We start from the raw sequence: 12,050 nt of genomic DNA, 5'->3' as shown, positions 1-12,050 counted from the left end.
TGCACACTTCCGCACCTCTCCCAGATCTCATCCGCATTCCTCCCTTGGTCCAAACTGTAGCTTTCAATGCAGGTCTTCCCTCCCATACCAAGTCAGCTTCTCAGATGGATTGTTGGCCAGGAAATAGAGAAAAATATCAAAATGGGGTTCTGTTCATTTTTGGGAGAGCTTTGTGCACTTCCGGGTCTCTTGCAGCTGCTGCAACACCTCGACCCCTGCTTCCTCCCCCCCAACTAAATACGAGTACCATGCACTGGATTTTACGCTTCCGCCCAGCAATTAAATCCCAATGAAGGGCCTCATCACTGTCAGGATTTTGCCACTTGGCCATTTGATGATTCTGGGACAGCCAGAATTCCCTTTGGGCTCTAACTGACATTTTAGCCAGGGCTCTTGGGAAACTCAGCACCCATAATATCCAGTTCAGAATTCAAAGGGCTTCTATTTTTACACCCTGGGTTACATTATCATATAATGAGATATTGGGTTGTACTGGCACGCTCCTGAATGAATGTTGCTTAGATTGCTGACAGGAATAACCAATATCATTGTCGTCATCAGCATTCTTCCTGTTCCTTAGAGACAATTAAGGCAGTAACTAATCAACGCCATTCAATTCTGCTTTGAGCTTTTCCTCCAGCTCACATAGTTGCAAGTTTTAATTCAACAGCAGCCAGTTATTGTGATGCATGGGGGGGCTCTCAATCGACCACTAGCTCTTCTCCCTTGTGGCTTCCATTTCCATGTCAGCATAGCAATACGTCTGCTAGGAATTCGTGAATGTCACTGATGTGAATCCAAATTCACAGAACAGTAACAGACAGTGGTGTCATCTGCACGCCCTGAAATACGTATTCATTCATTAAACAATACTGTACCTGACAGAACATTGAATGTAAATTCAAAACTTGCAGTAAAAGTATCAAAATTGAGATTCCCTCTTGCTGGTGCCTTTCTCATCCTACCACCACCATCTTCCCCCTTCCAACTAAATTCCCACCACTGTTATCTCCTATATTGTCCTCAGCCCCACCCTATTCCTCACAGATTACATAACTCCTCTGAGCCTTAAAGTACAAAGATCTTCTCCTTGCATCCCTCGTCATGCAACATCATGTGGAAATTCTGTAACACTCCCAGTGCTTTTAGAATTAATATTGTACTCACCAGGAACTAGATTTGTTACCATCCATGGGTGGATAGAACTTTGGGATTCGAGATTATATGTGGTCAGGACATGGTAGCGGAAGAGAATTGCTGATGGGGAAATCTGACACATTTTAAATGTATATTTAGTAGTATCAGTGACTCTCTTTTCATTTTTTCAACTATTGCTTAATTTTAGTTGGCAAAACACTGAGCAGCACCAAAGCCCAACATATCAAAATCTATTCCAGACTTTCCTTTGTCTCCCCCACCTCAGACACCCATCCTGTGCAGGGACAGTGGCACAATCTTGTAAGAATAGCTTTTCAAGTATTCTTGAGTGAATGTTAAAGTGCCAAGTGTAGAAATCTGCTACTGCCTTTGGAGGGTTAAAACTAATATAAATGTCAAGAATCGGAATGGCTAGTCGTTGCAATAAAGCTTGTCCTTCCAGTTTCGAACACTCCTAGTTTGTAATCAGCTGCATTTTGAATATCCTTAAAGTTCATACTGCTTATCAAATTTCTAGATGTTTATCACTCTTTGCAAGAACAAAACCCTATTAATATCGGACTAAATTTTATCTTTACGCTTATGACCTCTGTTTGCAGTAACTTTGCTTGCTTTAGAAGAAGTGTTGAGGATTTGCCTTATCTTAGCTATTTGATTTTTTTAAAACCTTCACTAGGGACCCCTTTAACAATCTTTTCCACCAACTGTAGAACTGAATTTTTAAAAAAGTTTTATAAGCATAAAATGACAGGCACTTTGGTGTACATATTGGAATGTGAAGAAATAATTTAGTCCTGTTTTGTCACCTCTAAGTTACAGATTAATCAAGGTTACCCTAAAGTCTGGTATCCATTAACTACAACCTCATTGCTCATCTCTAACCAGGAACACTTTAAAGATTAAGTCCTATTCACTTTCAACAGGCAATTGATGAAGCAGTAAGACATTTAGTTTACACCTCTGTGGCATTTGAATAGCTACTTCAGTATTTTTCCAACCAGTAGTTTTAATTATTAAAGCATCGCTGCAAACAGAGTAACAAAACATACGTTCACTTCTGTATTCTAGTTGTACTGTCTCAGCAAGGTTCTCTCCTGTTTCCCCAATGGAGAGATGGGGACTGAAAACAGATGCTTCCCTAAACTTGTTCTGCTGCACTTTAAATTTATCATTTGAGCAATGAAATCAACATCTAGAAGTGGAAAGTACGCCAAGATCTGCTAATTACATCAACCGAAGTAAAGAGATTTACCATCCTTGAGACCTTTTGTGATGGTTTCTAAAGAGGGCTCCTTTATTTTCTGAGAGGAAGTGTCACAGCAGATTTTTATGGTAGGCATTAAATAATCACCTGGGTAAAGTGCAGAGTGAAAATTCAGGAAAGGAGGCTGTAACAGAGGTTGCCTGACTTTCCTTCCATTTAGATCAGTGGACACATTATAAATAGGTTACCTTATAAGTGTGCAAGCCTCCCCAGCAAGGAGATTATTAACAGGTGGTAAAATGAAAAATCTGTTTGATAATTATTTTAAAAGAGATGTTTGTGTTAATGCTGTTCTTGATCCACCTCCAAAGCAGTAATATATAATTTGAAATGACTTGAAAGTTGTCATTGAATTAAATTGTCTCCAAAAAAAAGTTACAATATTTTCCAGTTTGAAGATTTGTTTATTTTCATGTCACTGAGGCTTCAGATAAATTGGTTGTTACACCTTTAAGAATCAGCTTTACCTTCGCAAAGCAGTCTAAGGCACATCATAGGAGCACAATCTGATAAAATTCAACACTGGAATAGTGGAGACATTGAGCAAGCGTGACTAACATGTGATTAAAGAGGTGGGTTTTAATGAACTTGTTAAATGGGAAGAAGAAGGAAAAGGAATAAAAGTGTGAGGAGGAAATTCCAAGCTTGGGACCTCATCAGCTGACTGCTTGTGCATCAATGATGTGCTGAAAATACAAGTAACAGTGGCTTTAACATGAGAATGAATATTCCTATGTTTCTGGAGAAGAGGGTTTTAAACTTTATATCACAATGTAATACAAATTTTATTGCAATGTCTGTCATTCTGAGCCACATACGTTTTATAATAAAATGTGATCGAATCAGAATACAATTCATTTAGTTTATTCAGTTATTCAATGATCCACATTTGAATCATTTCCACCCAACTCTTACCTTCATGCTGGGCTCAACTGTATCATTCCACATTGTTTAAGTGAGTGTAGTCTGCTCATTTTTAAATAGCACAATTAAGCAGACATTCAATGTATGATGTGATGTTTCTTCATTTACAATTTGAATACCCTGGTTATATTGTGAATGGCTCAAAATTAGCCAAATAAACCACTATATTTCATTTCTGAATTTCTAGATAATGCTCACTTATCCTGTCCACGGCGGCCAGTTTTGAATGTATTGTAGCTGAATTACTCAATAAGCTGTTGAATGTTTCAAACGGAGTATCGTGTAAAATAACATGCATTGATACATATTCTATTAACACATTTCCCAGTCGCATATTTGGAGTGTATACATATCCAACATAAAATTGCTAATTGTTTCAGCTGAGACTAAAAGTGATCCTAATTACTGTTTTTTTTTGTTTTATTGATTCAAAACCTGAGCGGCATCAATATGGCAATAGTTGTCCCAAAAGAATATCGAATTGTTTGTGCCTCCAACAGCACAAGTATTCATTATGAACCTTACACTTCTTATAGAATTAATTCACCGAACTGGAGTGTTGACTGTCCGTATTACAGAGACAGCAATAGAAATACTATCCATGTTTAAAATGATTTTAATATACCCTGTGTTATCCATTATTTTGTAAGTATTAATAGAGACTCTAGAAAATAATTTGGATCAATGGTCATGAGTTTGAAATCATAAAATATGGCTGTACTGTTCTGTTCTCAACTAATCTAAAAACAACATGCTGCGCAGCACCAAGGATGCCTTGGTATAAGCCATTTGCTGCACAGATTGAGACTTTCATTCTAAAAGGTATAGAGGAAAATGGAAGTCACTGCGGGAACGGGAGGCCTTCTCATGTCAGCATGAAGCATAGTTTCCTTATTCACTCCATTCTGTTGCAGAATTCAAGAACAGTAGCTGGGTTACAGCCAGTGTTCATCATAGGATTGTCAATCACTGTCCCTTAACGTTTGTGAGAGTAGATGTCTTTATTCAAAGACAGCTGGGCAAACCAGAGATACAGACTAGTGGTAAGCAATTTGCTTGGACTGCACAAAACAAACAAGGGCAGGACATAGAAGGCAGCCCTTCACATAGGAATATAATGGGTTATGGCGACCTTTTGCTACTCCATTCAATTCCATTCTCTATTACACAAAAAGCTTCAGTCCCTGTTGTCAATTTACTTTAATTAGTGGCGTGATGCAGATAAGAAAATGAGCCTCACTTATGTTCCAGCTATAACTATGGATGAGAACTTAAGTATTAGTTCTCAAAATGACTAGGAAGTAAATAAAGTCTACCATTTGTAGAAAGTTAAAAGGAATATATCCCTATCAATAGCATAACCAAGATTTGGCATTCTCTTAAGACTGATGAGACTTGAAAGAGTCAGAAGTTCCTTAGTAAATAAAGTCCAATGCACTCTGAAGAGTCTTATAAAGAAACAGGTCCCAAAGAAAGAGATCAGTATAAATAAACCTCCAAAGGGTTCAAAGTAAATATGACACTACATTCCAAGACTAGAATGCAAGGCTAGAATGTCTAAACCTTTCAAAAGCTGCAGAAGACTGCACAGACTGAGCATTTGTTAACAGTTAAATATTCTGAATTAAAGTTTTGTTTTAGTTTCCTCCAATTTTAAGCAGAAATTTCTAAGAAATGAAGAAAATAGTATTTAAATGTACATTATTTTAGTCCCAGTTTTCTTTTCCACCCTTTTCTTTTAGGCACCGGTACTTCCTTAGGAACTCTCCCAAGTGCCCATTGTACTTACATGAGCATTGGCATTTCAAACTAACCCAAATCTGTTCCAACCTAACATTACAATATTGTGGGGTGGGGGTTAGCAGGTTACCCTGCGATTCACATATCCCCATCTGACCCCCGTGGTCAGGAGAGAGGGCGGTTGCGAAAGCCACTCGGGTCCCCAACTGTTGGTGGCCACTTAAGGCCCATTTCCCACCCCCCTCTCCCATCCTGACTGCAAATTGTAGGCTGGTGGGAGGCAGTCAAGGATTGAGGTGAGCTTTGGCAGGCCATCCTCTTGAGCGTCAGGCAGGACGGTAGAGGGCAGGTGCCTCTCTCTGGCCAACCTTTCCAGAGCAGGTGCCCCTTCTAAGATCTATTCCTCCCCCTAACTCCCCTGCAACCATCATCAATTTGTGCCCTCCTCCCCACAGGTACACTGTCTCTGCCTGGCCTTTCCAACAGCTACCAACATCACCCCCAACCTTTCCTTCCCACCTGGAGATCCCAAACTTGCCTTGTCCAGTGGGCTCCAGCACTTAGAATGCTCATAATCCTGGTGGCCATTGTTGGGACTACAGAGGACCCCTCTGACGCTGGACTTCCTCCCAATTGAAGGTTCAAAGTCTTGCCTTCATCCAACTAACTCTCCAAATAACTGCATAGCTCCCAAGATCATGGGATTGTGTTCACCAGCGCCCACTAAAATCTAACTGTGGTGTCCATTTCTTTTACGCTTGTTTCCTCTCTAAAGCACCTTGGGGATTTTTCTGTGCTATAAGTTGCATTTCATTGTTGATACATTCAAGCACGTTCGAACATCAGAGGAGGAGGCTATTCAGACCATCAAGTCCACGTTGGCTCTCTGCAAGAGCAGTTTAGCTGATTCTGCTCTCCCATCCTTTTGCCATAGCCACACAGTTTTTCCTTTCCGGTGCTTATCCACTTTGTTTTGCAAGTCAAAACCCTCACAGTAGTGCATTCCCGATCCTATCTATTTGCTTCTTAAAAATAATTTTCCTTGTATCACTTTTTATTCTTTTGCAACGCAGCTTAAGTCTAGGCTCCCTTTCTTTCTATTCTGTCTACACCCCTCATTTTGAACACCTCTACCAAATCTCCTCTCAACCCTGTTCTAAGGAGAGCAAATCCAATCTTCTCCAATCTTTTCAAAGAACAGCAACCCCCTGTCCCTGGAATCATTCTTATTATATTTTTCAACATCATCTCTCAAGTCTTCACATCCTTTCTAAAATGCGGTGCCATGAATTAGACACCCTGTTCCAGTTGAGGCCAAACCCTTGTTTTTATAAAGCTCCATCATAATTTTCTCACTATTGAATTCTATGTCTCTATTTATAAAGCCGAAGATAATGTGCACCTTTTTAACCAGTTTCTCAACCCACTCTGCTACCATCAACAATCTGTTACTGCATCCACTCCAAGTAACATTCGTTCGCAATCAGCCGTGGGAATCCTGACTCATTCTTTTCCCTTTCAGCTTGAACGTAAGGTGACCGAAGCCAGTTGTAGATTCCTTAACTACTGGCTTGCCAAGATTAAATCGCTTGAAAGGGGACTTCTGATTTTTTCTTTCCTTTGGCAATTAGTTTGCCCACTTCGTCATACAGGAGGTCTTCTTATAGCTTTTAACAATAACCTTTTCAATGCCATGTTTCTGAATGAGCATTCAACTATGGCAGTACCCTAAATTGAAAAATGCATGGATCAGAGCAATGTTTTGCTCTGTAATGTTTTGTAAGAGGTGGAATGTTAAACTCAATTTGTATTATCTGATGTGAAATAGTAAATTAGATTGTACCTGTAGAAATCGGAATTTGCAGGTTTCCTTGCCTTTATAATCTTTTTACCTTTCAGAATGGAAACGTCACTGATGCCTAAGCAGATCTCATTTCCTGCTGTGTATGTGTACCAGTGCTAAAAGAAGGACCTCCCAGTGTGTGGTGCCATAGCTAGCTTCTCCATGTTCAGTCAAGGTCTATTAAAAAAATGTCTACATACCAAATAAGCATTTGCCCTCTCCTTGTTCATTTGCTTATCTCTCCACCGCTAATTGCTGTGGGACCCATTGGTATGCTTCTTCTGATGACTTGTGTCAAGCCCAAAGCAGAGGTTGCTCTGACAGTTATTTGCAGAATTTCAGTGAATCATCTTTATTTTGATTTCCCTCCCTTGCATTCAACTTTAAAAAGTTGTTTTTGATTTTAGAAAGCTGCTCCCAAAAATTAATTAGAACTGGCACCTGGGGCAATTTTGAATAGTGCCTATTAAAGTTTGGAAACTGTCACTGTGCTCGTTTCAGAGTTTTGTTAGAAACATTCATGTTATTTTAATGGATATTAAAAACAACAGGAAAAGAAGGTGGACAATAAATATCTGCAAGTGTATCACCACCTGGATAAATAAGCTATTCCACCGGCATTATTTGTCTAATGGAAAAGTCCCAAAAGAAAAGGTCAGAATATTGATCAATGAATGGAAATGTGTATATTTTAACAGCCGTAACAAGGCTATTAAGTCTTTTTAAGTGAATGTTAAATGCATTTAAAAATTATCAGTAAAAACAAATACTGTGTCAATAAACATGGAAGAATTTGGTCTTCTGTATGTTATCATGGAACAGTACTTCTTGTTGAGGAATGTCCACTCAAGGTGAAGATGTCTATGAACAGTGATAGTTATGTTAAATTTCACAGTCTTTTTGTTTTAGATAAATGTAGAATACATCAGGCTATTAAACCATAATTATAACCTAGAATTTCCCTTCAACTATCCTGGTTTAGTTTAACAATTTGAGTGAGTTTGCCTTTACTCATTTGTCCATTTGACCTGTACATTGTTGATGTTTGTATCCGCTAAGTCTTCCATATCTAATCTCATATTTGTTTTCATGCTTCCCAGGATGCTACAGAATATGCAGAACTTCCAGTGCGCCACAATGAAGACCAGCTGAATAGCGATCTGGCTAAGCGTCTTCCCATAGAAGTAAATCCACATTCATTTGACAGTGCACACACGAAAGCCCACCTGCTGCTCCAAGCACATTTTTGCCGAGCTGCCTTGCCATGCCCCGATTATGCTACAGATACAAAATCAGTGCTGGACCAAGCCATTCGAATCTGTCAGGTATGAAAAGATTGAACTGAACAATGCTGAATTACTCAAGATGATGTTCCCAGCAAAAGATAAAAAAAATACAGATGACAGCTAGTTCAGATTTCTTCAACAAATTTTTAAGGTATTGTTTTGACTCATGAGATTTGAAGGTAGTACGTTATTTTACACGTTTGCATTTTTCTATACAATGTTTGACCAAGTCGTCCTATTTGCTAACCAGGAGTTTCTATGACCAACACATGTTTATTTTGTCAGGAGAGCATAAAAAGGCAAGAAAAGTTCGGTTTGCCGCCTGGTCGCTTTGCTTTAGGCTATATAGCAAAGATTTAAAGCAGCTGGATGTTAGGAATGGTGAAGGTGCAGTTAGTCACATAAATAGGTGACTGAACTGTTGGACTTTTTAAAGAACTCTGAAAACAGATGTTGTTCATTTACTTCCCATAGAGAATGCCATGTATGTGTTCTTTCAATTAAAGTTAGATAAATGGTGTAAGCAACAATCAGCCATTGATTGAACATGAAAGTGTGCTAAGCGAATGTTGTCTTTACAGTGCTGTTTTACATGTTTTACTGACATTTTACTGTGTTAGAGCTACCTTTTTTCCAAGATATAAATATGCCGATCTTGCCCCAGAAGCAGCACAGTAAGGAAAATTCATAATTTTATTAAAGATCTGTGGAATCTATACATGTTTTCAAGAATGTTTGAAAAAGGCTCTTAAGAGTTTGCATCAATCGGAAAGGGATTTTTCTTTTGCATAAGAAATACTGATCCACATGACCTGCAAGTCTTAACCTGGTAGCAGCTCCAACGGGAACAAAGTTAAGAAAGAAGCTGTGCAGCAGACAGGGACAATGGAGCGCTGCAGACACAAAGGAGAGTTACAAGTAGAGGAGCTGGAGGCTGAATACAATCAGCACACAGATGCAGACAGAAAGAGGAAAATAGGGATTTTTTGTGAGGGGGAGAAGCTAATCGCTCTCAGAAAGAGGTGAGTTTTTCAGAGAAGGAGACAGAAGCTTGTGGAGGCAATGTGTGAGCAAGAACAAAAAGAGCCTAAAACCTGGAAAGTTCTGTGAATAGCTTGGAGACCCTAAAGAGCTGAAGGGGTAGTTTCCCAAAAAGTGGCCACACCGTGAACGATGGTGTTATGGGTTGGTAGGTTGAAAAGGGCCTCTGGAAACCTACACCATCTGTCATGATCCAAGAGAAAGATAGGATTTGTAGAAGTGTGCTTTGCTAATTAAAATTATATTTGTGAAACTCAAAGGTGAAAGCCGTTATCAAATAGCTTTCTTGACCTTCCGTACATTGAGAACAACATATCTTGAAATTTGTAATGACGTATTGCCACACGGATTGATTTGGATGATTTTGATTGTGTAAGGCATATGTTTGTTGTGTCGACTATGTAAATTGAAATTTACTTTTTTATTTGAAGTGTCATTCATGTTAATTCGTGTTTAACATACGTTGGGGGTAGTGGGGGAGAATCTTATAAAAAAACTGGCAAGTGTTTCTGACGTGAAAACCGGCATATTTCTCTCACGAGAAACTGGTCAGTTTTCTTTCCAGATCTCTAGGCACTCTGCCAAAAGCATGTTTCGTGCCATCATACAGGGAGGGCAGGGCCTAGACATGTCAGCTGCACAGAGATCGGGGCATCATTTGTAAGGGGCACCCTGATCGGAACCTGAGTAAACATCCACCCCAACCAACCGTAACTTGGGGGCACACCACCCTACCCCAATCAGTATTGGCACTTCACCCCCTCCATCCATCCCCCCCCCCCCCCCCCCAACGGTACCAACTTGACAATGACAACTTGTGCCAAAGGGCAGTGCCAAGGAGCGTTTTCAAATCCCTTCTCGAACATGCCCCTGTTCCCCAGAGGTTGTACTCACCTTTATGACCCGGGGAGGCCCCTACGACAGATTCACTTCTAGGTGATCCAGTTGTAAATGGCATCAGCGTGAGTGCAAGCCTGCACCTGCTGAATATCCGATGAGGGGGGGATGTCCTGGAGAAAGTGCTTGCTAATGACATGCTGCTCTGCAGTCACTATTAAAATGATTTTCATCAGTGGCATAACAATAATAATTGAGGCTCTAGCCTTAAGCCCAATGTCATCTTGATCGGGCCAAGGTAATTTTTGCTTGTGCTGTATTTAAGTTTGAGCTCCCTGCAGTTCCGCAATCTGTTACAAGCCACTGTGCAAGCAAGGGGCTGGTAAGATCATGCTCTCCTGATTTTGAGCACACGCCGCCGCCATTCCTGCAGACAGAGAGTGCAGGCTCAATGTCGTCGCCTCCATTGTTCAGATTCAAGTTAGAGTAAAAGTTACAAAAAGTGACACCTTATTCATTTCTTTATTTGGGGGCCATTTGGCAAATTTGATTATTTTGATTTGCAGTCCCCTCCCCCTGCCCCCACCATGGGGATTGTAACACACACAAGTCAACAGGATTAGCTGAACAGAACATGACAGGGAGATGTTAACACTGGAGAGAGCCAAGCCCTGGAGAGATTTTAATACATACGTCAAATTCAAATCTGAGTCTTTGAGGGACTGGGTGACAGAGAACAGAGGTTGTGGGCAACAGGATGCTATGAATGTGGCAGAGTTTTGGGTGAAAAATATGTAGGAGCGTTGAGTGTGAGAGGACATCAAAGGCATGGAAAAAGATCTGATCTGAGATGGAAATAGTCAATGTTATTGATATAGTGGTGGGTGGCCTTTATGATTGTGGTGTGCATCCTACACATACTTGCTTTTATATATGTTTGATACCTGTTGGAATTACATATCTAGAACCAAGACCAGCTACAACCCCCAGGAGACATGGTGCTAGAGGGTTTAATTAGAAGAGGATGTTTAGATCTAATTCAGTGGCCATTTTAAAGTCTTACATTGTTTTTACATTTCCATTGAAAATTTCCAAAGTGTGCATTTGCAGCAGAAACAACGGATTTGGATCTGTAATGACACACTCCTATCAATGGTGGCAGTACAACACTTCCATATAAAATAGGACATAATTACAGCATGTTAGTTTATTGCAAATATGGACCACTCAAGTCAAAATGGAAAATGTTGAGAGAATATGTATATATAAATATAGATAGGACTGTGGTACGATACAGGGTTGGAAAGGGAGAAAGGGCAGGAAAGAGGAAATGAGTAAGTCAGAGGGAGGACAAAATGTGTGGAGGAGTGAGAGAAGGAGACTTTAAAAAGAATTCATCTAAGCATCTTATTCTAATTAAACCTTCTAATGTCTCCTCAGACAGGAGAAGATGCTCTTCAGTAGACTGCATCTCTGCCTGGGAAAGTCACAATGCAAGGCATTAAAATAATCACCTCCATACATTTTGCCCTCCCTCCTGCTTTCTGATTTTGTTTTTCCAGTCCTATCTCTATATGTGAGCCTTCTTGTTGGGAGTGACATGGATTTAACTCCTCACATACTGCTATTAACAGGATGGAAGTATAAGTTGAAAACTTAAATCGAGCACAAGCAAAAATTAATTTTGCCCGTTCAAGATGGCACTGGGCTTAAGGCTAGAGCCCCAATTATTATTTTTATGCTGCTGATGAAAACTGATGATGAAAATTATTTTAATAATGAATGCCTTCACATCATATTGCACTGAAGTAAGTAGCTGGGGAAATGGGAATCAGTTTAGTTTATATTGTATTCCCCTCACTGGCACTCATTCAGAAATGGGATTAATTTGGAAGATTCTAAACCAAATGAATGGCTTCAGCATACAAGAACATAAAAATCAGTGTACATATCAAAC

General features: G+C 39.8%; 1 protein-coding gene across 1 annotated transcript in view; it reads left to right on the top strand.

Annotated features, from left to right (window-relative positions):
* The window catches only part of ascc3 (activating signal cointegrator 1 complex subunit 3), a 522,713-nt gene that overhangs the window by 459,663 nt on the left and 51,000 nt on the right, over positions 1–12,050 (top strand). Inside the window, exon 37 of the mRNA XM_080192820.1 lies at positions 8,030–8,254. Coding sequence (XP_080048946.1) covers positions 8,030–8,254 — 225 coding nt within the window. The remainder of the gene's footprint in view (positions 1–8,029; positions 8,255–12,050) is intronic.

This window comes from Carcharhinus amblyrhynchos, chromosome 7, assembly GCF_965287045.1.
Source record: "Carcharhinus amblyrhynchos chromosome 7, sCarAmb.v2.hapA, whole genome shotgun sequence".
Classification (NCBI taxonomy): Eukaryota; Metazoa; Chordata; class Chondrichthyes; order Carcharhiniformes; family Carcharhinidae; genus Carcharhinus; species Carcharhinus amblyrhynchos.
This window is presented reverse-complemented; position numbering and strand designations above follow the sequence as displayed.